Source organism: Malania oleifera, chromosome 4, assembly GCF_029873635.1.
Source record: "Malania oleifera isolate guangnan ecotype guangnan chromosome 4, ASM2987363v1, whole genome shotgun sequence".
NCBI classification, from domain to species: Eukaryota; Viridiplantae; Streptophyta; class Magnoliopsida; order Santalales; family Ximeniaceae; genus Malania; species Malania oleifera.
Genome location: NC_080420.1, coordinates 8,642,250 through 8,669,959, shown reverse-complemented (window position 1 = coordinate 8,669,959; position 27,710 = coordinate 8,642,250). Strand labels below are relative to the sequence as shown.

Genomic DNA, 27,710 nt, shown 5'->3' with positions numbered 1-27,710 from the left:
TTTAGCAACAAAAAACACCTTGAGTGATTGTGGAGAATTCATTATGACAAGAACCAAGGATTTTCCACATATGGAAGTGGATAATTTTAAACATAAACTGAAGCCAGGTTGCAGTATTCAGAAGATGGAAACCATTAAAGAATTGTAAAAGGCTGCGAACTAATTCCTACATACATTTAATTATCGTGTCCAGTGCAAATACTAAATCATTCACTGTCACTGTTTTGCCATCCTGCTTTATTCCACATGCACCATATGTTGTAGTAGTTAGCCCACTTCAGTTCTGGACAGAGTCCCCATTTTCAACTGAAGAGTTGGACACCACAGGATCACTACAAGACTCTGGTGGTGGGACAGCATCTTGGAGAACATTGTGATCTACATCTTTGGTGGGATCCGCCAAGCTAGAAACTTGAGAGTTGAGCATCCCAGGGAGAACTGATTCGGTCTGTAATATCATTTCCGGCTGGGTGGTCTTTGGTGATGACTGTAAGTCCCCTTCAATGTTATCAGCAGCATTTCTTACTGGCTTTCCATTTTCAGAAGTTTCATCACCCTCTAAAATCTTATCTGCAAGTTCCCCCTCCACAGCCTGTGGAATAATATTCTTTGGAGAATCCTGTTTTACCAAGGGGGTGTCCATTTGCTCAGGAGGCAAAGTTTTAGGTCCAGCAGTCATAGAAGTGAGGTGGAGTTCGAGATTTGGGCTCTTCACTTCGGCTTCAATCAATAGACCTGGATTAAGTCCAGAACCAACGGCGTCATGTAGAGCTTGAGTCTTTGGTGGGATAACAGCTTCCCCCAAGGAAAGATCTAAGTCATTCTTTTGACAGCTATCAATCACAGTAACTGCATCCGGGGCAGATTGCTTTTCAAGTGCAAATGAGGGTTCAGATGCAAGTTCAGAAGCTAAACCTTGGGCAGATGGATGCTCAGACTCTGAAGCTTTTGATGGGATAAAACTTTTCTCCAAGGGAAGACCCAAGTCATTCTTTGGACAGCCATCAGTCACAGTAACCAGATCAGGGGCAGATTGTTTAACAAGTGTAGATAAGGGGTCAGACATATGCACAGAGGCTAAAAGTTGAGGAGCTGGAAGCTCAGGCTCTGAGGTTGGGATAGCATTTATCCCCAAGGAAAGAGTCGAGTCATTCTTTGGCACAGTAACTATATGAGGAGCAGATTGCTTATCAAATGCAAATGAGGGGTCAGATGTAAGTTCAGGGGCTAAAACTTGGGTAGATGGAAGCTCTGACTCTGAAGTTTTTGGTGAGATAATGTTTCTCCCTAAAGGAACACTTGAATCATTCTTTGGCAAGCCAACAGGGACAGGTTGCTTAACAGGTGAAAATGATGGCCCAGATGGGTGCTTAAATGGTAGAAGTTGAGCAGATGGAAGCATCGAGTCTGAAATCTTTGGCGGCATAACATTTTTCCCCACAGAAAGACCTGAGTTCATTGGAAAGTTTCCAGTTGAATTAACCACAACAGAGACACATTGCTTATGAGGTGCATGTGGGATGTTAGGTGGAAGCTTTGAGGGTGTAACTAGGCCAGGAACAACAGGTGCCTGTTTAGCGAACTGGATGGGTTGCTCATTATTTTGTTTAGGTCGGGGGGTTGAGCTGTTAATCTGAGTTTGTCGATTGAGAACTGGGATAGGAATATTTTTCCTTTTGTACATCTTAGCTTGTGGAGCAACATCATTTGCCTCAGATATAGGAGTAAAACGTCCTTGTTGAAATACAACACCCCTCAGAAGAGTGTCAGTGTTACCTACCTTGACAGAGAGAAAGTATCCAGCGTCAAATGTACCCTCAACAACACCAGAAACCACCTGCCCCACCATGTCATCATCATTAGTAGCACTTGGAGCAACTTCAACATGTTGATTGCTCATTGTGCCATCAGATTTAGGCATTGCAGGGGAGTTCCCCTGAGCCTGATTCTCATCCTTACGGGGACGACCACGTTTCCGCTTCCCTAAAAGTTCTACTGCAGGCGGGACTGAGGATCCTTGATTCTGTGGGTTCATTTAGCACAAAATCTTGCAAAATATCTTCTTTTCTGGTAGATTTCTAGAATTTTCACCTGCAATAAAAACTGTAATCATTTTTCCTTAAATCAAAGTACTGTGATGGAAGCGCAGCAATAATAGTTTGATCACTGCAAATAATAGTCGGTCAATATCCTGAATACTACTGAATTCAATATGAAATGACAACCAATAATACCAAGTTCAAACAAACAACATAAGTAATTATTGTCTATACTACATAAGAATTACTTCTTTGAGTAAGCTTCAACTCATATGTCAACAACTTCAATTTTTCCATGTGCTCAACATCATGCGTTAATTTTACAATATTTAAACCAAGATTATTTATGTGGCGTTTGATTTGCAGAATCAACTAACAATTCCTGGGAATTCTTATCATTGTTCCAGGGGTATTCCCATGTTTGGTTGACATCTTAAAACCAGTAATCCCATCCCCAAGAATGGGGTATATTCCTACAGTGCTCTTTATGTGCTGGCATTCCATTCCCATTTAATTAGATGGGTATCTGGATTCATGGCTTAAGGGAATCACAAAAAAGCATGAACTAACAAAATATACCCAGTTAAATTTTAAAAATTCAAAAACACCTTACATGTTTATGCCCTTCTCATTCCCAAACTCATGCATCTCCCTCTCCCTCCTCCTCAACTTCTTATCACTCATCGTCTACCTCTTACTTCAGTTGTTGTTATTGATATTGTGTTTTTAATGTGTTGGGTAATTTGTGACTATTTTATTTTATTTGTTGAATTTTGTGCTAAAATATAACGTACGGGCATTTCTGTGTGTGCATGTGTGTGTTTTCGCAAAGCGTTACTTGATCATAAGGAGGATATTTTGGGAAAACATAATTATTTTATCATTAAACCGAACAAGTCTTGTGAATCCATACATAATATTCTTCAAACATAGGAATCCTATGTTCCCCTTGCAAACCAAATGCAACAATAAAAGGATGAAGGGGAAATGTTTTGCTTTTCATCACCCACTATCCTGCTAAACACATTGCAGTGAAATCATGGAAAAAAGGGATGGTTTAAACACATGATAATGACAAAAAATAAAATATGTTATGGGTTATGGTAGTGATTGGGAAACATCAAGAGGTGATTTTTGAGAAAGATTGACATTTGGAAATCATTGTGTTTATCATATTTAGGCATAATTGAGGATATCATATTTAGGAATTTCTATTATTTTCCTTATTTGGTTTTAGGAGAAGGCTCGATATGCACAACTTTGGATAGCGTTTGAATATGAAGACCAAAGCTCTAAATTCAGTAAATTGAGTGTTGCTTTGCTTTTCCCTTTCTCTTTATTTTTCCCATTTATAATTATTTTTTTTACACCCTTTTGGTCCTCTCTTAATTTTCTATCATTTCCTTGCTGATTCCCTGTTGCCAATTGGCCCTGCCTCAATTTGGCATTCAAGCCCAATCCTGATCCTTCCTCACTACCATCATCAAACAACCATCCGTCACTGTCAGCCTAGCCTCCAGATGATCATCAATCCGGTTGTGCTGGCCACAGCCGAAACCCTAGCATATTGTATTCATCACACCTGTAGTCACCACCCACAACACCAAAACCCTAGAATAGCCTTGCCAAGGAACCCACTCCCCAACAGTAAAAGAACGAGAAACCTCGTTAATAGGAATTGTTTTGGCTAATGCTGCCTCACAAGTAACACCACATCAACAGTGTCTTTGTCATTGAGAAAGATGCCCAACCAGCAGATCTTCCTTGCTGAACAACTCCTGGATCATACACGGAATCTCCTTTCCCTTCAATCGTGGACCACAACTAGAACACCATTGTTGTTAAACCCCACCCAGCAGTGGCCGAAGCACCTCTAAGCTGCCTGTTGTGCATCTCCAACATTGCAGACTCATCTACACATGCTTTTGAACATGATAAGTTCTCAAGTCCCCAACCCACAGCCTCCATTCAATCCTCGCTGCTGTCATCATCAACCCATCATCACTCTTGCATCTCTATTGTCATCACCCAGACCCAATCCTTGCCAATTAACCTGGCGATCAAGGACCAATTTGAGCTCATTCAGCAAGATGAAACAGTAGTAATGGCCCGTTCAGGTACATGGATTAAAGAGGCCATAGTTATGACCAGGAAAACTATTCCAACAATTATTGAGCTTAGCAATCAGCTTGATGTTGTTAAAGCACATGAATCACATGATGTGGTAGACTGAAAAGAATATTGTTGAAGAGGAGAGGTCTGTGAAGATGCTTAGTAAGCCCATGTCAAAACCAGCACGGCAACTAGTTGTATTAGCAATAGGATCCGACAGCATGGAGGCGGTTCCAAAATTGACATAGAAGCTCAAAGAGACCACGGAGGAACTTGAGGAGGTGGAAATTGCATATATTTATCCATCCAAGGAGGGTAGGTCTTGAGTTTGAGGCTTCATATGTGTAATTTATCATTCCCAATAAGTTTGTCTTCAATGAGTTTGTCCACTTGCACACAATACTAATTTTTTAAACTTGCAAATGATATCATTCATTTCCAATCTTGTGTGATTCGCCAATTTGTCATCCTTCAAATGTTTTGAGTTTAAGCTCTAATTTTTTCCAACCAAGGAAGAGTGATGGGGAACATCAAGAGGTCATATTTAAGCAAGATTAAGACATTTGGAGATCATCTTGTTTCTATATGTGTAGGCATAATTTAGAATAATTGGATTTACTTCGTAATTTTCAACTCTGCATGTGATGCACTTAATCTCCTAATTTTTTCACAAACAACCAGTCCCAAGCCCAGGTAAAGGAGGAGGGTTGCGTTAGGTAGCTGACAGCCAGCGTAAAATTTGTTAGATCATTATGATATGAATCCTTACCAAATATTTGCTCAAGCGTCCCCTACTGTCACGAGCTAAGCTTGTTCAGGGCATGCTTGCCTGTGACCACTTGTCTCGTGTGCTTGGGATGGGTTTCCATCATGTAAATACAAGGGTAGAGTTATTTTCTACTAGTAGTGTTTTTGTATGTCAAATAGGCAGTATGACTTCTCGGTCACTTTGATGTTTCCTAGTGTTAGAATGATAATTACATAAAAACTCTTTAGGGGAGGGTGAGTGTTCATCAGTCATTGTAAAACTCACTAGCTATTGTCAACGTGTTTAGCCTACTTGCCCCTTTTGCTAAACACACATTGTCAACAGAAGAGTTGTTAATGAATTGTGTAGATTCAATGTTTACTGCTTGCTTGCCATTGCTTTCATGATTGTTTCCTGTTTCCGCTGCCATTTGATTGAATGCTGATGAAAGTGTTTCGTGGATGAATGTTGATGAACGATAGGCTGGCTAGTTAAGCAAGAGTGCTTTAACTAGTGCCACACGGCGCTTTCACAACGGTGTGAAAATAGTCGGACCGTGACACTTGGTATCAGAGCAAAGGTTCAATTGCTACAAGAATTCAATTACCTTCGTTGGGGGATTTGGAAAGCTTTGGTAAGTGACCATGGACCAAACAATGTTGAGAGGATCAGCGTGCTGGAAGCACAGGTTGAGGCAACAGCTAACACAGTGGCCGCGGAGGTGGCCTAAATGAGGGAACTTGTTGATGAAGTGATGGGATCACAAAAGCATCAAGCAAGTTTTTTAGGTGAGATGTCAGAGGACTTTCGCCATACAGTGAAAACTTTGCACTCTCGGATGTTTGATCTATATGCAAAGATGAATCTGATGGTTCTTGCTATGGGGAACTCCAATACTCCGGAAGTTAGCAAGACCAAGGTACCAGAACCCAGAACGAATGGGGGTGCCCGGGATGCCAAGGAGTTAGAGAACTTCTTATTTTATGTGGAGCAGTATTTTCGCGCTATGAGGATGACCTCAAAACAGGTGAAGGTGGATACTGCAACCATGTACTTGGTTGATGACACCAAACTGTGGTGTTGTACCAAGTACAAAGAAATTGAAAATGAAAACTGTGTAATCGATAGTTGGGTAGACTTGAAGAGAGAGCTCAAGGCCCAATTTTTTCATGAAAATGTTAAGCATAATGCTAGGAGAAAGCTGAGAAACCTCAAGCAGAGTAGGTCAATCAGGGAATATGTGAAACAATTTTCTGCTTTGATGTTGGATATTCGGGATATGTAGGAGAAGGACAAGTTGTTCTATTTTTTAGAGGGGATGAAACCATGGGCAAGAACTGAACTTCATAGGCAGAGAGTTAAAGACTTGTCTACTGCACAAGTTGCTGCGGAACGCTTGATTGACTACGTTGGTGATGATACCGCTTTGTCCAAACGGTTTGGCGAAGAGAGAAATAATGGAAAGTTTTTCAAGAAAAGCAAACCCAAGAGTGGGGGAGCCGACTCTAAATCGTCAACCTCAAAGAAAGCTTCGTCGTCTCAAAGAATCAACACACCCAATAGAAAGGGGAAGAGTAAAATTTAGTGCTACTTGTGTGGAGGACCTCGTAGAGTGAGTGAGTGTCAACACAAGGGATTACTCAATGCCTTACAAACTTCCACTTCGGCACAAGTGGTTGAAAGCGAGGAGGAAGAAGATAATGCCCCGAGGGTAGGTGCAATGCGGCAGGTGAACGCATTGGAAAAGCAAGCGAAAGCACCAAAAGTAACACAAGCAAGAGGGTTAATGTTTATGAACTTGAGAATCAATGGGAAGAGTACGCGCGCTATGGTGGATACGGGGGCTACTGATAATTTTGTTTCGCAACTGGAAGCATGGAGACTCAACTTATCCTTAGAGAAGGATACAGAACAGGACAAATGAAAGTAGTTAATTCTGTAGCCCAGCCTACTCTGAGAGTAGCCAAGCAAGTGACTGTAAATCTTGGACAGTGGGAAGGTCAAGTGAATTTCACAGCAGTGCCATTGGATGTCTTTCTAGTCATTATGGGAATGGAGTTCCTAAAGGGGACGAAGGCAGTGTTGATGCCTTCGGCTGGTTCCCAATGCCTGATGGGAGATCACTCGTGCATGGCGCAAGTCGTTGCGACGAAAGGAGACGACGGGAAGTCCCTTTCAACCATACAACTCAATGAGGCATTGAGAAAGGGTAAGCAAACACGTCTAGCCAAAGAAGTAGGCCAAGAGTTGGTGACTACAACCATCCAAGCGGTGTTGGATGAGTATAAGGAGGTGTTGTCGAATAAGCTGCCTCACAATTTGCCTTCACGGCGGACTATGGAGCATGAGATCAAGTTGTTGCCAAGAGTGAAACCACCGGCTAAAGGGCCATGTCGGATGGCACCTCCAAAGATAGTAGAGTTGGGGAAACAACTTGATAAATTGGAAGCGGGATGTGTTCGCCCTTCCAAAACACCGTTGGGAGCATCAATTTTGTTTCAGAGGAAACATGAAGAGCATCTACGGAAGGTGTTCGACAGGCTGAGAGGAAACAATCTATACGTGAAGAAAGAGAAGTGCTCTTTTGCTCAATAGAGCAAAAAATTCCTTGGTCATATGGTTGAACAAGGTCATATTCGGAGGGATATGGAGAAGGTAAGGAGGATTCAAGAATGGAAGATCCCCATGACAATGAAGGAGTTGCGTTCCTTTCTTGGCCTTGCCAGCTATTACAGTAAGTTCGTTGAGGGGTATTCGCGGAGAATGACTCCAATGATAGGACTACTAGAGCAAAGGTATTATTGGTTGCACATGCATGATGATGTGGTTGATTATACCCAGACTTGTCTCGCTTGCCAACAAGACAAGGAGGAGCGAAGGAAGTTTGGAACATTCGTGGCCGTCCCAAAGTACTGTTCGGTAAAGGAGATGACACAGTTGTTCCTTGTGATTATTGTGAAATATTGGGGTGTTCCCCAAATTATTGTTTGTGACCAAGACTTAATGTTCACTGACAACTTCTTGACAAAATTTTTCAGGATATTCAGGTCACATCTTGACATCTCTTCAAGTTCTCACCAACAGCCAGACGGACAGATGGAGAGATTCAGAGAGCTACTAGAAGAGTACTTGCGCCATTTTGTCAACGACAACCAGAAGAATGGCGTGCAACTACTTGATGTGGCTTCGTTTTGTGGCAATGCCCAAAGGAGCTCAACAACCAACAAGAGCCCTTTTGAGCTTGTTATAGGCTAGTAGCCGCAGTTACCTCACACAGTGGGCGAGTCTTACAGACGAATGAGTCCCAGGGCATACATCTTCACCAGAGAATGGAGACATGCAGAGTTTACCCGAGCCTATCTGGAGAAAGCTTCAAAGAAGATGAAGAAGTGGGCAGATCAGGGGAGAAGACCGCAGTTTCATGTCAGCTACCTTAAGCCGTTCAATGCCGACACCGATGATCTAAGCAGAAGTCAGTGCAACAGAGTAGAGTCGAAGACAGTGCAACCTGATAGACGTGAAATTGAAGAGATCCTTGCAGACATAGAGTTCATATCCTCAAGGAAGAAGCGGCAGAAATTCCTAGTGAAGTGAAAATGCCTTGATGACAAAAAATCAGCTGGATTTCTGCGGAAGATATGCAACCGTTTGTGGACAAAGTTGAAGTGTATCTAACGTCAAAGTTTACGAGGACGTTGACCGCATAAGTGGGGGAGTGTCACGAGTAAAGCTTGTTCAGGGCATTATGTTTGTCTGTGATCGCTTGTCTCGTGTGCTTGGGATTGGTTCCCATCATGTAAATACTAGTGTAGAGTTATTTTCTGCTAGCAGTGTCTTTATATGCCAAATAAGGCAGTATGACTCCTCGGTGACTTTGATGTTTCCTAGTACCAAGATGATAATTACATAAAAACCTCTTTAGGGGAAGGTAACATCAGTTATTGTAAAACTCACTAGCTATTGTCAACGTGTTTAGCCTATTTGCCTCCCTCACTAAACATGCATTGTCAATGGAGGTGTTGTTAATGAATTGCGTAGATTCAATGTTTACTGCTTGCTTGCCACTACTTTCATGATTGCTTATTGTTTCCGCTATCATTTGATTAAATGCTAATGAAAGTGTTTCATGGATGAATGTTGGTAAACGATAGGCTGGCTTGTTAAGCAAGAGTACTTTAGCTAGCGCCGCATGGCCCTTTCACAATGGTGTGAAAATAGTCGGACCGTGACATCTACGAGTGACACGTTGCACCTGAACCACCCAGGTGTAGCGAAAGTAGGCGAGGGTGGGTGAGGTCGTCGCCCCAAAGCGACGCGCTGTGTCGGCGCTCAGGTATGGTGTCAAATATGTGAGAGTTCCTGCATTATTCTAGACATGGGCAAGTAAAGGCGTTAGTTCAAGAAACTAGGATTAGATTAGCAACTTGGAATATAGAAATACTTACGGGTAAAAGCATAGAAATTTTGGATACAATGATCAGAAGAAGAATTAATATAATTTGCCTTCAAAAAACTAAGTGGATGGGGGAGAAAGCTAGAGAAATTGATAAATCAAGATTTAAACTTTGGTACATTGGAAAAGAAAAACAATAGGCATTATTATAGACAAAAACTTAAAAGATAACGTTGTGGATGTAACTAGAGTAGGGGATAGAATTATAAAAATCAAGATGGTATTAGAACAAGAGATAATAAATATCATTAGTGCTTATGCTCCTTAAGTCGGCTCAGCAGAAAATCTTAAGAAGCAATTTTGGGAAGATATGGATAGTATTATACAAGGCATAACAGGGACTGAGAAAATATTTATAGGAGGAGATTTGAATAGACACGTTGGAAAGGATAATAAAAATTATAAGAGGATACATAGAAGATATGGATATGGAGACAAAAATGAGCCTGGGGAGATGATCTTAGACTTTGCTATGTCATATGATTTTAGTATAATGAATACTTGCTTTAAGAAGAGAGAAGAACACTTAATAACCTTTAAAAGTGGACAAAATAGAAGTCAAAAAGATTTTTTTTTAACTAGGAGGGTAGATCGTTTATCATGCAAGGATTGTAAAGTTATTCCAGGTGAAAGCCTAACCACACAGCATAGTGTTAGTGTTAGATATATGTATTAAAAAATGGAAGAAAAATGATAAAATAAACTAGTGTAAGAGAACTAGATGGTGAAACCTAAAAGGAGAAAATATAATAAAATTTAGAGATAAAATGATCAAAGATGGGGATTGGATTATAGAGGATGGGATAGATACAAATACTCTTTGGAGTAGATTAGCTAGTTTTATTAAAAAGATAACAAAAGATATTTTAGGTGAATCAAAGGGAAGATTTTCAAAATAACAAAAAAAGTTGGTGGTGGGATAAAGATTGACAAAAGACCATAAAGACAAAGAATTTGGTATAAAACGTGGCAAAAATGTAGAAATAGGGATAACTTTGAAAAGTATGAGGCAAGAAAAATGCAAAAAAGACCGTTAGTGAAACTAAATATAGATCATTTAATAATTTGTATGATAGATTAGGTACAAAAGAATTGGAAAGAGATATATTTAAACTTGCTAAAGCTAAAGAAAGGAAGAGTAAGGATTTAGGAAATGTAAAACGTATAAAAAGTGAGAATGATATTGTCTTGGTTAAGGACGAAGACATTAAACAAAGACAGTGAAATTACTTTAACAAGTTGTTTAATGAAAACCAAATAGAAGGCTTAAACTTAGAATTGTCAAGTTAGGAAAAGACTAAAAATATGAGATTTATTCACAACATTAGAGTTAACGAAATTAAGTTTGCACTAAAAAAGATGAAAAATGAGAAAGCTATGGGATCAGATAATATCCCAATTGAAGTTTGGAAATGCTTAGGTGATAACGGAATTATATGGTTAACGAATTTATTTAATACAATTATAAAAACTAATAAAATGTCAGATAAATGAAAGAAAAACACTTTAATACCTATATACAAAAATAAAGGAGATATTTAAAATTGTAATAACTATCGTGGAATTAAACTTATGAGTCAGACGATGAAACTATGGGAAAGGGTAGTTGAACAAAGATTAAGGTTAGAAACAAAGGTCTCAGAAAATCAATTTGGTCTTATGCCTAGGAGATCTACCACAGAAGCTATTTATCTTTTACGAAAATTAATAGAAAAGTTTAGGGAAAAGAATAGGGACTTGCAAATCATATTTATTGACCTTGAGAAAGCATATGATAGGATACCTAGGGAAGTTCTATGGTGGGTTTTAGAAAAAAATGGTGTATGTAGTAGGTATACCGATGTCATTAAGGATATGTACGATGGAGTAATGACTAGTGTAAGGACAATAGATGAAGAAACTAGAGAATTTCCAATCACCATAGGCGTACATCAAGGATCTGCTTTGATTCCTTATCTTTTTGCTTTAGTGATGGACCAATTAACTAAGAGTATTCAAAAGGAGGTTCCATGGTGTATGTTGTTTGCAGATGATATTGCATTAATTGATGAAACTAGGGGCAGAGTGGAGGTTGAGTTAGAATTATAGAGAAAAGCTTTGGAATTTAGAGGCTTTAGGATAAGTAGAAATAAGACAGAATATATGAAATGTAATTTTAGTAATGATAGAAGGAATATTGGAGAGAAAGTTAAACTTGATGATGAATAAATAAATAGAACTTGTAGATTTCAATACCTTGGATCTATTATGCAAGCTGAAGGAGAAATTGAAGATGATGTAATGCATAGAGTTAAAGCAGGTTGGGTAAAAAGGAAAAGTGCTTCAAGTGTGCTTTGTGATCGTAAAATACCCTTAAAATTGAAAGGGAAGTTTTATAGGACAGCTATAAGACCAGTTATGCTATATGGATCAGAATGTTGGGCGACGAAGAAACATAATATCCAAAAAGTAAAAGTTGCCGAGATGAGAATGCTTAGATGGATGAGTGGTATAACATTGAAAGATAAATTAAGGAATGAACATATTCACGGTAAGTTAAGTGTAGCTCCTATAAAAGATAAGATAAGGGAGGGACGACTCAAATGGTATGGACACTTGCAACGTAGGCCACATAGTGCACCTGTGAGGAAGAGTGAGTTAGTTACTGTGGGGGGCAATAGAAGGGGCAGGGGTAGACCTAAAATAACTTGGGAAGAGATAGTAAGAATTTAATATCCTTAAATCTATTAAAAGAAATAGTCCATGATCGCATAAATTGGCGAAAAAAGATTCATATAGCCGACCCCACCTAGTGGGACTAAGGCTTGGTTTTGTTGTTGTTGTTGTTGTATTTCGTAATTTCAACATTTAGGGATTTGCAATTATGTTTGTTTAATTAGGGATTTTCTATGATTCACCAAATTATGCCTCCTTATTTATGGATTTTCTATTATATCCAAAGTTATTTTCCTTTTTTAGTTTAGGAGAAAGCCCATATAAAGGCTCGGTTGTTTACAAGTTGGAGTAGATCTGAACATTGAGAATCAAGCCCTAAATTGATGCTTGCCCTATTTTCCCTATCTCCCTATTTTTCCTAGTCATGTAAGCAAGCAAAGACTTGGTGTCAAACAGTTTAGCTCATGATGAACCTCATGTAATATCCAATGACTCAGTCCAGATTTGTATGTAGAAGGCAAAACTAGATTCTATAAAAAAATTTTAATTTCACAATTTCATTCTTTCCTCGTATTCTACTAACAATTTTGTGAGTTAGTAATGCCCACGGCTTCTCGTTAAAATTTTATTTATTAAAATAGAAACATGGTTACAAATGGTGAGTGGTTTTAACTATACTTGTATCACTAATTTCTATTTATAATTAATTTTCCTTCTCAATATTTTCATAACATTCAGACCTTATGAAATTGTTGGTTTAACACCCACAATTAAAAAGATTATGAGAATTTCTATACCAAATAAAGAGTGAGGAAGACTGGACAAATAAAAAATTTTTGTACGAGGATCAAACATGCCATCAAAATAATACCATTTTTGTTTTTTGTATAAAAAAGAAATTTTATTAAGATGGGGGAATAAATTACAGTCTGAAAGAGAGTACAAGAATTTTCAAGAAGAAATGAAAACAGAAAAAGAAAAAGAAAAGGATGAGAGAACTAATTGAGAGAACTAGACATCAAAGCCCCTCCTAAATGCATAGGTTAGCCAAATCCTGCTGTACCTTTTCCACCTTTCTTTTACTTTAACTCCAAACAAACTTCATTACCTCCAGTATCAGACAACGACAAACCCATCTTATCCAGCACTTGTTGAGCTTCTAAGTCCTCCTCATTATTCTCCTCCACAGCAGTAGGTAGAATCCCAAGTTTACACCGCTGCTCTTTATCCATTCCATCATCCTCAAATATAGGAGCACCCTCCAAACCTTCCATTTGAGGTGTATGAACAATATACGATAAACCGCTTAAAAAAGATGAATCAGATAACAGCCATATCGTTCCCCAAATTCATCCATAAGCAGACCACCATCACGATTAAACTGACTAGTGTTGTAACTCATCATCTGACAGATCACCCCATTTTTTCTTCTCCATTCCTTTGCTGTCCCTCTCATCTGTATCCCCCTTTTCACCACTCAGAGACTACAACACTCAAGCTGCCTCAGCATTCTGCTTAATTTTTTTTTTCAATCTCTCATCAAAATAACCTCACTCGGACTCCAAGCCTTTTTCCAAATCCTCACCTTCCTGCCTGACCCTCAGACGAATGTAAAGCTTATTACAGTATCATTTTCACAAGAGCTTCCCTTACCATCGTCATATCCCTCATATCATCACCTTTGCCCTGAAATTCCTCCCCACACCCTTCCTCATCCTTAATCAAGCTCCACCCAAAACCCATCCAAACATTTATTTTTTTATCGCAGGAGAAGAGATTTCATCATAAATAAAAGAATTTACAAAGAGGAGAATGAGATATCTCCAATCAAAACTCTGATATAATTCCAGAGAAAAAAACTAAAAGCACACAAAAAAAAAAACCATTAAAAGTATCAAAGCAAAAATTCCTCTTGTCTTGCTGAATATCTGAAAAGCTTGCTCCCTTAAGCATCCAAAGCCAAAGTACCATAAAGAGGCCAGGTAATGAATCTTTTCCCAAACCAACTGCCTATTCAATTTTTTCCCTGAAAAAATTCATGCGTTGCGCTCCAATCATAAACCCCACCACACTGCAAATATTCCACATTTCCAAAAAGCAGCCTATTTTTCCTTCCACCAATGCTGGACAAACCCAAGCTTCTCCCAACACACCAAATAATTTATGTTAGATGCTCCAAGAAAAATCACAATGTAAAAACAAATGAGATGCCAAAGAATTCAAGTAACAAAGCACACAAACATATGGAGATAAGGCCTTCAAAGGTCTCTTGATTTGCAATAGATTATTAGTGTTGATTCTATTAAGCACAACATCCAAATGAAGGCCTTAATCTTTTGGGAGCTTTGGTCTTCCAAATACATGAGAATAGAGGAAATAAAGAGTTGGAACGTGTCAAAAACTCAAAGAAATATTTACAAGTATAAACCCTATCCCTATTTGAAGAAAGATGACAATTATTCAATAACGAAAACAAGGAGGAGAGTTCCATCAACTCTCTACCATTTAGAGATTTTCTTAAACGAAAGTTCCAAGAAGCTAGAGGGCTAACCGGGTCAACCACAAAGAAAGAAACTATACTATCTTTTCCTGAGCTCAATCAAAAGAGATAAGGGTAAGATGTAGATAAAACATCATTCCCCAACCACAGATCTCTCCAAAAACAAATCTGAGAACCCCTCTCCATCATAAAATTAATGCAAGGAGTGAATAAAGGATAAATCTGAGAAATAAATCTCCATCTACTCTCCGAAGAACATCGCAAACTAACAGCAGTATCCCACCCATTCATCCCCAACCCTTGCTTACTTCTAATCACTTTATGCCAAAAGGGAATGATCTTCCAAAGGAAAAAGTCATAACCATTTAGCTAGGAGAGAGATGCTTTTAGGCATTAAATTTCCAATACCCAGCCCTCCCTCCATTCTAGATCTACGGACCTCCTCCCACCTTACTAAGTGATCCCAGGAAACCCCAATTCGAGACCATAAGAATTCTCTCATAATTTTCTCAATCTTTTTTGCAATCCTCACTGAAATTTTAAAGATTGACAAACAATATAAGGGCATACTAGATAAGCAAGTCTAAATAAGGGTGAGTCTACCCTCGAGGGAAAAGAGTGCCCCCTTCCAACCATCCAACCTCTTGGCCACTCTTTCCACCACCGGATTCCAAAAATCCATGGATCTAGGTTTACCCCCTAAAGGGACCCCTAAGTAAGTCAAAGGCCACCTTGAAAGACCATAACCCACCTCAGAACCCCGCTCTTTAACACCCTCAAAAGGCACATTTTATATTAGCTAGACCACTCTTCCCCAACTTTATGGAGGATACCCAAAATGCATAAAAATAGGCCAATGATCTAGAAAGAAAATAGTATCATTTGCAAACTGAAGATGAGATACCACCACACGCTCTCTCCTCGCATCCAAACCTTTCCCAAAACCCGATCCAAAACCCTATCCACCATTCTACTCAACACATCAGATATTTTAGGACAAACAAAAAAAGGGAAAGTGGACCTCCTTGTCTAATGCCTCTGGAAACCCTAAACCAAGACTTAGGTTCCCAATTCACAACCATTGAGAACCATACATTAGATAAAACAAGTAAACAACCCCTCTACCATCATCGCCAACACTCACCAAAACCCTTTCTTACAAAAATTGTCCAAACAACTCTAGCTAACTTCATCATAAGCCTCTTCAAAATCCAATTCGAAAATGAAACCCCTTTTCCTCCTCCTTCGGATACCCACCGCTACCTCATTTGCCACCAAAATGGAATTTACTATCTGTTTGCTCCTTACAAAAGCACTCTGAGCTATAGAAATGGTCTTGTTGAGCACCGCACTCAGTCTATTAGCTAGAACTTTGATGATAATCTTATAAACACTAAAGACTAGACTAATAGGTATGAAGTCCTCTATCTTAATGGATCTAGATTTCTTAGGTACAAGGGTAATAAAAGTGGAGTTAATGCTCTTACTCAAAATCCCATTTGCATAAAGTTCATCAAGAACTTTGAGCAAATCATCCTTACCAATATCCCAATAGTTTTGGAAAAAAACTTAATTAAAATCATCAGGTCTCGAAGCCTTATCCCTATTCATTCCCAACACTACCCCACTCACCTCCTTGACCTCAAAAGGTCTCTGTAACCAAAGCATTTGATCCTTCAAGACGGGGTCCATTCTAAATCCTCAGCCATTGGTCTACAAACCTCTTCTTCACAATAGAGATTAACAAAAAAAAAAAAAGTAGAGATCTCCAAGGCGATTTTATTAGGATCATTAATAATTCTCCCTCCTCGTACCTCTAGATCCCTGATCATATTTTCCCCATATTTCCATTAGATAGCCTATGGAAGAAGCCAGTATTGCAATCTCCTTCTCTAATCCATTTAAATTTGGTCTCGCCTCCAACTCCTCATTTCCTTGAAAATCTCCTCTTCCAAATCATTCTTAAAGAGATCCTTCTAAACTCCTCACTCTCTGAGAGATTAGTCTCCTCTTCCTTCCCATCCAAAAATCCAACTTACTAAAGATGTCGGCTTTTCTAATTCTAACATCCTCAAACACCTCTTTATTCCAAATTTTCAAATTCTCCTTCAAACGTTTCAACTTCCTCATAAACTTAAACCCTTCCCAACCCCACCCCCCCACCCCCCTATATCTTCAACCCACAAGCTCTTCACTAATGGCTTAACAAGCATGACCCAACCACATATATTCTTTCATACCTAAGAGGAGTGGGGCCGCATGTAACCCTACTAGATTCTAGTATAATGGGGAAGTAATCTGAAGTAGGTCAAGGGGGAACATTTCGAGAAAGGTTAGGGAATTCATCCTCCCAATCACTACAAAACAGAAATCTATCCAATCTACTATCCATCGCTCTAGCACCCCCCCCCCCCCTCTGGACCAAGCAAAGGTAGTGTCTCAAAGGGAGATCTCTCAAGCCACACTCCTTAATAAGTAGATCAAATTGTTGCATATTGTCATGAAGTTCCCCCCCCCCCCCCCACCACTCTTCTTTTCTTCTTCCCCACAAACCTAACCACATTAAAAAAAATTCCCTCTCACAACCCACCTAGGAGAGCAAAACCTGAAAATATAATAGAGCTTATCCTCGAAAGCACTCCTAAAAGTAGGTCTAGGAGGACCGTACATAGAAGATACCCACCATTGACCCCTCCCATTCACTTCGACAAGAACAGAAAGGGAAAAGAATCCCATTAAATTATCCACTTTTGGGATAGTTCAAGAATCCCACATGACAAGAACACCACTAGAGATGCCTTGAGAGGGTAAAAAGTCCCATCCCCTGCATCGGCCACACCAAATGCTCCTAATAATCCCTTGATCAATCATGTCCATTTTAGTTTCCTGAATCAAAATGATGTCTACTAAACAATGCTGAGAGGATCTACTAAAGGGTCTACTAATTTCAGGCCAAGATCTTCGAGGAGCTTTTGCAAGTGAGGTTAGTGAGAAAGAAACATTAGCTCCCTCCACACTCATCTGCCCTTGCTATTCTGAACTAACTTCTGCTCTGCAGCATTCACCTCGTCCTTGCCCAGTTAGAGTAGTGAGGCTGATTTAAACACCCAGCAGTTTTCTCCAGCAATACAAGTTTGGCTATTCAAAACCCCATATTGGGGCCTTGTTCCCACTAGGTTCTTTATTAACTCTCCATTTAAGCCCTGCACATTGGGCCTCAAAATAACATTTTATTTGAATATTAAAGTGAACTTTCTATACCAAATATTTAGGAGCACTACCAGCTTGCAATTGAAAGACATATGCATATGTTACTTAATGATACCGTGCCAAAAATTTTGATGGGGCAGAATGATTGAAAAAAAAAAACTAATAACCAATTCCAGTTCTTTTTTTTCTAGTCACCAACTCCAATTACTTGTCATCTCACAGAATCATACCAATGCAAATTTTATTGTTAACTTATAAACAGAAACACCAACCATGATCTTTATAAAGTATTGTGGAGTGTGTGTCTGTTTGTCATAAGAATCGACTAGAAGAGAAGTTAATGAATGTTTCCGTACATTTAAGGAACAGATCAAAATATATTAAACTGGCATTTTCAAGAACACAATGGGAGTACTGCAATTTTCCAACATTAACGATTTAATGGATTCTTCTCATCCCATCCTCTATGGAACCACGCTAGCATTTGCTACTATATCAGTGAGTAGATGCTAGTTGTTAGATGGTGTGGTTTATTTTTACAATGACAATTAAAATGCACTTGGATCATCAATTTAAGCAATGGGAGTACTGCAACTTAGAGATCAGAGAGTTCAAGACTGTTAAAAGGCCAAAAGGTAAAAAAATTATCAGAATTTTGTATACAGAGACACAATATATGCACACCCTACATAGTTAACATATATGTACTCATTTTCCATCCTGCAGGTTTTATAAAAAAATCCTCCAGCCCCATTCACCAGTCTTCCCTGCTGAATCTAAAATACGATTCTATTTTTGGGAATCTATAAGGAACATGCTTTTTACTAAAGGATCAGCTACCTAAATCAATTCAACTGCAAAACAAATCATGAATAAAAAAAGAAGATAAGGGCAAAATCCTCCTAACATCTTGCAACACATAGAATTAAATCTTACTAAATAAATGTTTTTTGTAAAAAAATTAAACTTATTTGAATTTAAACCAGAGGAACAGACCCCAATATTTCCTATCATATGCGAATCACATTCTTAAATTTCAGACTAAGTATCCTATTTCATTTGTTTATGAATAAAACTTAGCATAGTATAGACTTGTTCTGACAGAGGACCTGCTTTATCATGAGCTATGAACCTACGAAGAGCAGTAGCAATCTCCCCAAAACTACACTTAGAAGACTTTTTCATCCCTTTACTTTCCATGGCTTCTCTCATTGTTTTGCATCATCCCAGCAATTAAAAGCAACTTAAAACATTTGATAAACCGATGTGTCTACCATCATGATCCAGCGCCAACTCTTTCTAACTATAGCTGCAAAATCGAATCTTCCTTGGTTCAGACATCTCCGCAATAAAGCACCTAACATAGAAGCATTTGGTTCTAATGATAGTTGAGACAAGAATTGGTATGCCTCTGCTAACTGATCCGCATCTGACAGAACACATCCATGATCAAGCAATAATGCTCACTGTTAGGAGTCATGCCATGCTTACTGAGAGGTTAAAAAGAAAAATGGAAAAAAATAGCCTTTTTTACCAGTCCCCCATGGGCACAGGCACTTAACAAGCATAAGGATGTGATTTCATCCAGAATGACCCCATGCACTGGCATTTCTGCAAACAATTCAAGTGACTCTTTAACCAAACCATGACTCATATCCTCTAATTATCACATTCCAAATTAACTAATCAATCAAGCACAACCAGAGCCTCCTCTATAGCCCCACATTTGGAATCATTCTGACATGCTCAAGTGCACCTAGGGGGGCACAAGCACACAAGACACACACCATCATGGATGAAGCTAGGAGGGGGCCTTGGTAGATGGTGCCTCCCTCCTTCCAACTAACCATCACAACACCAACCACTTAAGTACTATAGCCTGTCTAGTCCAATTCTAATTAATACAGTCTAGTCAAGATCAGTCCTGCAAAATAATTTCAGAGCATAACATCTATCCCAATAGCCTTATTTTTATTAAAAAAAATTGTTGAGAATAGTAAAAATTCCCTTGCACATGATTTTTGTAACTAAAAGGAATTTCCAACCTTAATTTAAGTTTTTTTTTTCTTTTTTATTTTTTTGAGAAGAGCTTACTTTTATTTAGATATAACAACAACATCAACAACAATAACAACTCTTAAGTTCCACTATGTGGGGTCGTTATGAATACTTTTCTGCCAGTTCACACAATCAAGGGTATTTTCTTCAACTAACTTAAGACCTATTAAATCCTTACTCACACCTCATTCCAAATTATTTTAGGTCTACCCCTTCCTCTTCTAGAGTACCATTTATAATGACTAGCTCGCCTACTCATTGGTGCACTACTCAGTATGTTTCAAATGTCCAAACCATTTAAGCCGCCCCACCCTTATCTTACCTTACACTGATACTATGCTTAACTTATTGTGAACATGTTTATTCTTTACTTTATCCTTTAATATTATACCACTCATCAACCTTAGCATGTGCATTTCAGCCACTTCTATTTTTTGAATGTATCGTTTCTCAGCTACCCAAAATTCTAATTTATAAAGCATGGTCAGGTCTTATAGTCGTCCTATTAAAATTTCTTTTAATTTTAATGGTATTCTACGATCGCACAACACACCCAACACACTCCTCCATCTTATGTATTCTACTTTAACTTTATGTATTACATCCTCTTCAATTTCTCCCTTTGATTGCTTAAAAGATCCAAGATAACGAAATCTGTTAGTGCGGTTGATTTCTTGATTATCAAGTTTAATCTTGTCTTCAATATTCCTCCTTATATGGCTTAAATTACATTTCATATATTCTATCTTACTCCTACTTATCCTAAAAGCCCTAGACTCTAAAGTTGTTCTCCAAAAATTTAATTTAGATTCTACCTCACTCTTACTTTCATCAAGAAAAAGAATATCATCTACAAACAACATACACCATGGGATATTTTTGGGTTATTCTTAGTAAATTCATAAATTACTAAAGCAAACAAATAGAAGCTCAAAATAGAACCTTGATTTACACCTATTGTGATTAAAATTCTCTAGACTCTCCTTTTGTAGTCCTAAATCTAGCTGTTACTCTATCATACATATCCTTAATGACATCAGTATATCTGTTGCATACTCGTTTTTTTCTAAACCCACCATAGAACTTCCTACGTACTCTATCATATGCTTTCTCTAAGTCAATAAAAACCATATGCAAGTCCCCCTTGTTTTCTTTGAGCTTTTTCATTAATCTTTTTAGTAAGTAAATAACTTCTGCTTTCAATCTCTCATGCATTAAACCAAATTGATTCTCTGAGACCCACATTTTTATTCTTATTATTTGTTCAACTGTCATTTCCCATAGTTTCATCATATGACTCACAAGTTTAATTCCGCAATAGTTATTACAATTTTAAATATCACCTTCTTTTTTTGTAAATCGGTGTTAACATGCTTTTCCACCATTCCTTCGACATTTCTTCGCTTTTATAATAGTGTTGAATACACTAGTTCATTGTATAATTCCTTTATCCCCTAGAAATTTCCAAACTTCAACTATGATATCCTTTGGTCCTATAGATTTCCCACTTTTCATCTTCTTTTAAAGCCATCTTAGCTTCAATGGCTCTAATTTTGAGAACAAATCTAAGATTTTTAGTCTTTCCCTCATTTGTCATTTCTAGATTTATGCTTTCAATTTGGTTTTCATTATATAGCTTATTAAATTGTCATTGTAACCTCTATTTTATGTCTTCTTATTTTAACGTTATCATTCTCATCCTTATATATATTTTACATTTTCTAAATCTTTACAGTTTCTTTCTCTAGCTCTAGCTAGTTTATATATGTCTCTTTCCCCTTATTTTGTGTAAAATTATTAGATATCTGTCAGCCTTTATTAGAGGCTGATCTTTAGGAGATTTACAATTAACAAATCAGTTGATTTGTTAGCTATTTTTGGTTCCATGATCCTAGGGGATTTGGATAGCATTTACCCAATTCTGTAGATAGTCTTTCCTATTGTATTGCTTTCCATTTTAAATAGGATATTCTATTTTTAGTAGGTTGTAAATATCCCTAATAATTAAATGAGAATTATCATTTATTTAAAGGGGATGTAATCTTTTTCATAAGTGAGTGAAATATTCAATTTTCTCTTCCTCATTTCAACATGGTATCGGAGCATCCTCTGAACCCTAATCTTCCCATATGACCAAATACGGTATGGCCACCGGGAGACGCGACTCCACCTCGTTGGTCTCAGACGTCACCACCAATCAGGAAGCCATGGCCTCAGGCAATAGCAGCAGTTCAGATAGCAGCCTCATGCCCATTACAAAACACAAACTTAATGGGAATAACTATCTCCAATGGTCCCATTCCGTGATAATGTTTATATACGAAAAGGGAAAGGATGATTATCTCTCAGGAGTTGCTGCCCAATCAAGCAAGGAGCAACAAGAATTATTGCAGAAAATGTTTAGCCAATCTTTAGCAGCCCCTACTACTGTGGTCGGTTCCAATTCTTTGGCACACAAAGGTAATTTCTTAAGTGCTCTTAATGTTAAAAAGGAGAAGCTAGGTCCATGGATTATAGACTCAGGAGCATCGGACCATATGACCGAAGATAGAAAATTTTTTTCTACTTATAGTCCCTATTATGAAAATTTAACAGTCAGGATAGCGAATGGTTCAATCTCAAAGGTGGCAGGTACAGGTTCTGTTAAAATTTTAGAGAACCTAACACTCAACTCAGTTCTATTAGTGCCAAATTTGGATTGCAATTTACTATCTACTAGTAAACTCACTCGGGATCTCAATTGTGTTACTAAATTTTTTCCAAATATGTGTGAATTTTAGGTCTTGGATTAGGGGAAGACGATTGGCAGTGCTAAGATGTGTTCAGGGCTCCATCTTCTCGAGGTTAATGATCCTCCTCAAGGAACAACTCACAAATACGACTGTTTAGTGTCTAGAAGTAAAAGTTATTTTTTTGTCATTCGTTCTGATAATGATAGTGCAATTATGTTGCGGCACTATAGGTTAGGACATCCAAATTTCTTGTATCTCGAGAAACACTTTCCTTCATTATTCAATAATAAAAATCCAAATGATTTTCAATGTGATATGTGTTAATTTTCAAAACAAGTTCGCAACTCTTATCCCAACCAACCCTACAGAGCATCCCAACCCTTTTCAATGATTCATAGTGATGTGTGGGGGCCATCTAGGATCAAGAATATTACTAGAACTTGGTGGTTTATATCTTTTATAGATGATCACACTAGACTTACCTGGATATTCCTCACGAAAGAAAAGTCAGAGGCAGGTCAAATTTTCAAAACTTTTAACACCATGATCCAAACACAATCCCAAGCAAAAAATACAAATTTTGAAAACTGATAATGCCAAAGAATATTTCAAATCCATTCTTGATGATTATCTCTTAAGGTACAATACACCATAGTTCCTGTGTCGACACTCCTCAACAAAATTGAATTGCCGAAAGAAAAAACCGGCACCTACTAAATGTTGCCTGCTCCCTCATGTTCTCTACACATGAACCAAAACACTTTTAGGGTGAAGTCATTCTCACTGCAGCCTACCTCATAAACAGGATGCCCTCTCGCGTTCTCAAATTCCAAACTCCCTGTCAAACTTTACTCCAACACTCGACTCATCTCCATTATTTCCTTCCAATTATTCGGGTGCTCAGCTTTTGTTTATGTTCATAGTCAACCCTTAAGTGCATTTTTCTCGAGTACTCTCCAAACCAAAAGGGTTATAAATGCTATTCACTAGCTACTAAAAGATATTATCACTCCATGGATGTCACCTTGTTTTAGCAACAACCATATTACTCCAAATCTGAAATTCAGGGGGAGATTACACAGGAATTCCAGCTTTGAGATATTGAAGAGTTATCTCACGCTTCTTCTGATTCTAGCCCTTCTCACCTATCACAAATTTCTGAATCTATTCCAACTACTGACTCCATTTCTCCTTCACATCCCTTCTTAGAATCTCCCATGAAACATCAGCATCTGGACACTATTCAACCAACAAAAAGAGATGAGTTGATTACTTATTCACGAAGGAGAAGGAACCAAAAGGAGATAAAACAACAAGCATCCCTTGAACAAATCCAAAAGTTTGATCCGAGCCCTAGATCAAGTGAAAATCCACCAAGTAACTCTAATCTCGAGACTTCCCATAATGAGTTAACTAATGATGATAGTGAATGGAAGTCTGCTTGTTTGGGAAGAAATCAGTGCACTAGAAAAGAATGGAACAAGGGAGATCACAGAATTACCAACTGGAAAACGTCCAGTAGGTTGCAAAGGGATATTCACTATGAAATACAATGAATATGGAAGTGTTAACCGATTCAAAGCTCAGCTGGTAGCAAAGGGATTCACTCAATCATAAGGAATCGACTACGAAAAGACATTTGCCTCTGCAGCCAAGTTAAATACAGTGCGGGTCCTCTTATCTTTGGCAGAAAATTTAGACTGGCCTCTTCGCCAACTAGATGTCAAGAATGCCTTCCTCAATGGAGACCTAGTTGAATAAGTCTACAAGGAAATTCCTCTTGGATTCGAGACACAAGATACACACAACAAAGTCTGCAAACTCAGAAGATCTTTATATGGGCTCAAGCAATTCCCAAGAGCCTGGTTCGAGAGATTCACAAAGGTAGTAAGGAGTTATGGCTATTCTCAGTGTCAATCAGATCATACACTATTTGTTAAATTCTCTCTTGAAGGAAAAATTTCTATCCTCATTGTATATGTGGACGACATCATTCTAACGGGAAATTATGAGGAGGAAATGAGTAGTCTCAAAAGTCTTCTAGCTAAAGAATTTGAAATCAAGGACCTTGGGAATCTCAAATACTTCCTAGGCATGGAAGTGGCACGGTCAAGGAAGAAAATCTTTGTCTCCCAAAGGAAATATGTTCTAGATTTTTTGAAAGAGACTGGGATGCTTGGATGCAAGCCAGCAGATACTCCTATGGATTCAACAACCAAACTAGGAGCCAAGGAAGACAGTGCACTAGCGGATAAAGGCAAATTTCAAAGACTAGTTGGAAAACTTATATATTTGTCTCACACCTGACCTGATATTAGCTTCTCTGTCAGTATGGTGAGTCAATTCATGAACAATCCCAATGAAGAACATATGGAGGCAGTTTAGAGAATCCTACGATATCTGAAGCTAACACCAAGTAAAGGATTATTTTTTGAGAAGAATCAAAGAAGAGATATTGAAGTATTTAGTGATGCAGATTGGGCAAGATCAATACATGATTGAAGGTAAACTTCTGGGTATTGCACATACGTGTGGGGAAACCTAGTTACATGGCGAAGTAAAAAGCAATTAGTTGTGTCAAGAAGCAATGCAGAAGCTGAATTCAAGGCAATGGCACACGGCATCTGTGAAGTAATATGGCTAAGAAGGCATCTAAAGGAATTAAAAATTTCAGGTGAAGAACCCATAAAGATGTTCTGTGACAATCAGTCAGCCATCAGCATTGCAAAGAACCCAGTGCATCATGATACAACAAAACACGTGGAGATTGATCGACACTTCATAAAAGAAAAAATAGAGGAAGGAATAATCAAGATGTTGTATGTGCCTACATGTCTCCAAACAACCAATATCCTTACCAAGGCTTTGCCAAGAAATAATTTTGATGATCTGAGTTCCAAGCTTGGCCTAATCTATATTTATAGCCCAGCTTGAGGGGGAGTGTAGAGTTATTAAATATTTGACAGCCTTTATTAGAGGCTGATCTTTAGGAGATTTACAACTAACAAATCAGTTGATTTGTTAGCTATTTTTGGTACTACAAGCCTAAGGGATTTGGATAGCATGTTACCTAATTCTATAGATAGTCTTCCCTATTGTATTGCTTTCCATTTTAAATAGGATATTCTATTTTCAGTAGGTTGAAAATATCCCTAGTAATTGGATGAGAATTATCATCTATTTAAAGGGGATGTAATTTTTTCATAAGTGAGTGGAATATTCAATTTTCTCTTCCACATTTCAACATTGTGTATATAGTTTAGCATATTAATTATCAAACGCTCTATGTTTAGATTCACTAATGACCTTTTTTGCCTCTTTTCTTACCTCTTTATAATTTTCAAAGTTTTCTATATTTCCACACTTTTGCCATGTTTTATACCAAATTCTTTTTGTCTTTACTGCTTTTTCGAAATCTTGATCCCACCATCAGAGTTTTTGCTGTTCGAGACTCTTCTTTTAGATTCACCTAAACTCTCTTTTGCTATCTTTCTAATAAAGTTCTATTCTACAGAGTGTTCACATCTACTTTATCCCCTATCAGGAAACGAACCTCTTTGTTAATTTTATTTCAAATTTTATCATATTTTCTCACTTCAAAATCCACCATCAAATCCTCTTGTAGTGATTAATGTTGCTCTTTTTCTTCCATTTCTTTGAACAAATATCAAATACTAAAACCTTATGTTGAGAAGTCAAGCTTCCCTTGGGATAACTCTACAATCCTTACAAATCCACTCCTATGAATGTTTTTTCAAACCCTAATATCCCTTGTATAATACCATCAATATCCTACCAAAATTGTCTTTTAAGGTTTTTGTTAATCCTATATGGAGAGCATACATACACACTAATGACATTTATTATCTCTTGGCTTATAACTATCTTGATTTTTATGATCCTATCCCCTATTGTTTTAACATCTACCACATTATCTTTTAGGCCTTTGTCTATGATGATTCCCACCCCATTTTATGTTTTTTTTTTTTTTCCCGTGTGCCAAATTTTAAATCATGATTTTCTGATTTCTCAAGCTTTCTCCCCTACTCACAGTCTCTTGGAGATACATTACTTTACTGTTTCTTCTAATCATTGTGTTTTCATCCCTCGCCCTTGCTCACCGTATTTGCCTCATTAACCAAAACAGCTAATGGCTCCTTATGATCCCTGTATTTGACATACAAATCAACAGAATGTCTCTTTAATCAATGAAGAAAAATAAAAATAATTTAATACACCTTTGAAACTAACACCAAACAATGAAATCTTAAATTGTTGTCTCTTTAATTAATGAAGAAAAATAAAAATAATTTAATACACCTTTGAAACTAACACCAAACAATGAAATCTCAAATTGTTGCATTATGCATGTCATTCACTTGCTACACTTGCAGGCAACCAATTTGATTGTGTGTGTCATTGGCTTAATCAAGTGCGACTTGGGGCCATAAGAGTGTTGAGGTGTGCTGAGAGAGCTTAGACCCTGTGACAAGAGCAAAGAGCCATTGCAAGCTAAAACGCCAACAATTGGGCAGATTCTGTAACAAGGAAAGGGCATGCAAAATGGTGGGGTGAGATCCTGACCCGTGGCATTTCAACAAAAACTGATACTGCTATCAGGCTTCTTGCTTTCAGCTAATCCCTTATAATGCTCTTCCAATTAAATATTGGTGGATTGGATAATTGAATAAAAACAAAACATGAGTACTCCATGTCGCCCAACTCAGGTTCTGAAGAGACGAAGTTGAATTTCTTACCTGTTCGTGATGAAACTCAACGATTGATGAAAACGCAGTAATGGAAATCACAAAACGAGAAAATGATGATGATGATGATGATGATGCTGACTTAGAATTCCTGAAAAGAAAAAGAAGATAGTCGGGGATAAATATCAAAGATTGGAGAAAAGAGAGTGACAGAAATCTGAAAAGAAGAATACGAAGAAGAGCTACAACCAGAAGAAGAAAATAAAAATGGCGTACCAAGACTGGATCTAGGGCGAAGATGCAGGCACGAAGATGACGACAGTCGAGGAACGATTTGTTGTTATTTCTCAACGGAATCCCACCTAGAGTGGAATGTCCATTTCTCACTTCTCGCGGGAATGGCTTTCCCTCGGAATAAACATTCGCAGTATTCAAAAGTTCACCCAAATATAAGAATCCGAATGCAAACTATTCCTTCTCAATATTTCATTCGAAAC

General features: G+C 38.0%; 1 protein-coding gene across 1 annotated transcript; it reads right to left on the bottom strand.

Moving 5' to 3' along the window:
* LOC131153612 (uncharacterized) lies at positions 1-27,710 on the bottom strand. Its single transcript, XM_058106038.1, has 3 exons — positions 27,490-27,710; positions 27,265-27,364; positions 1-2,091 (listed from the first exon to the last, which is right to left on the bottom strand). Exon 3 carries the CDS (start codon positions 2,033-2,035, stop codon positions 278-280), a length of 1,758 nt encoding a protein of 585 aa, XP_057962021.1. The 5' UTR covers positions 2,036-2,091; positions 27,265-27,364; positions 27,490-27,710; the 3' UTR covers positions 1-277.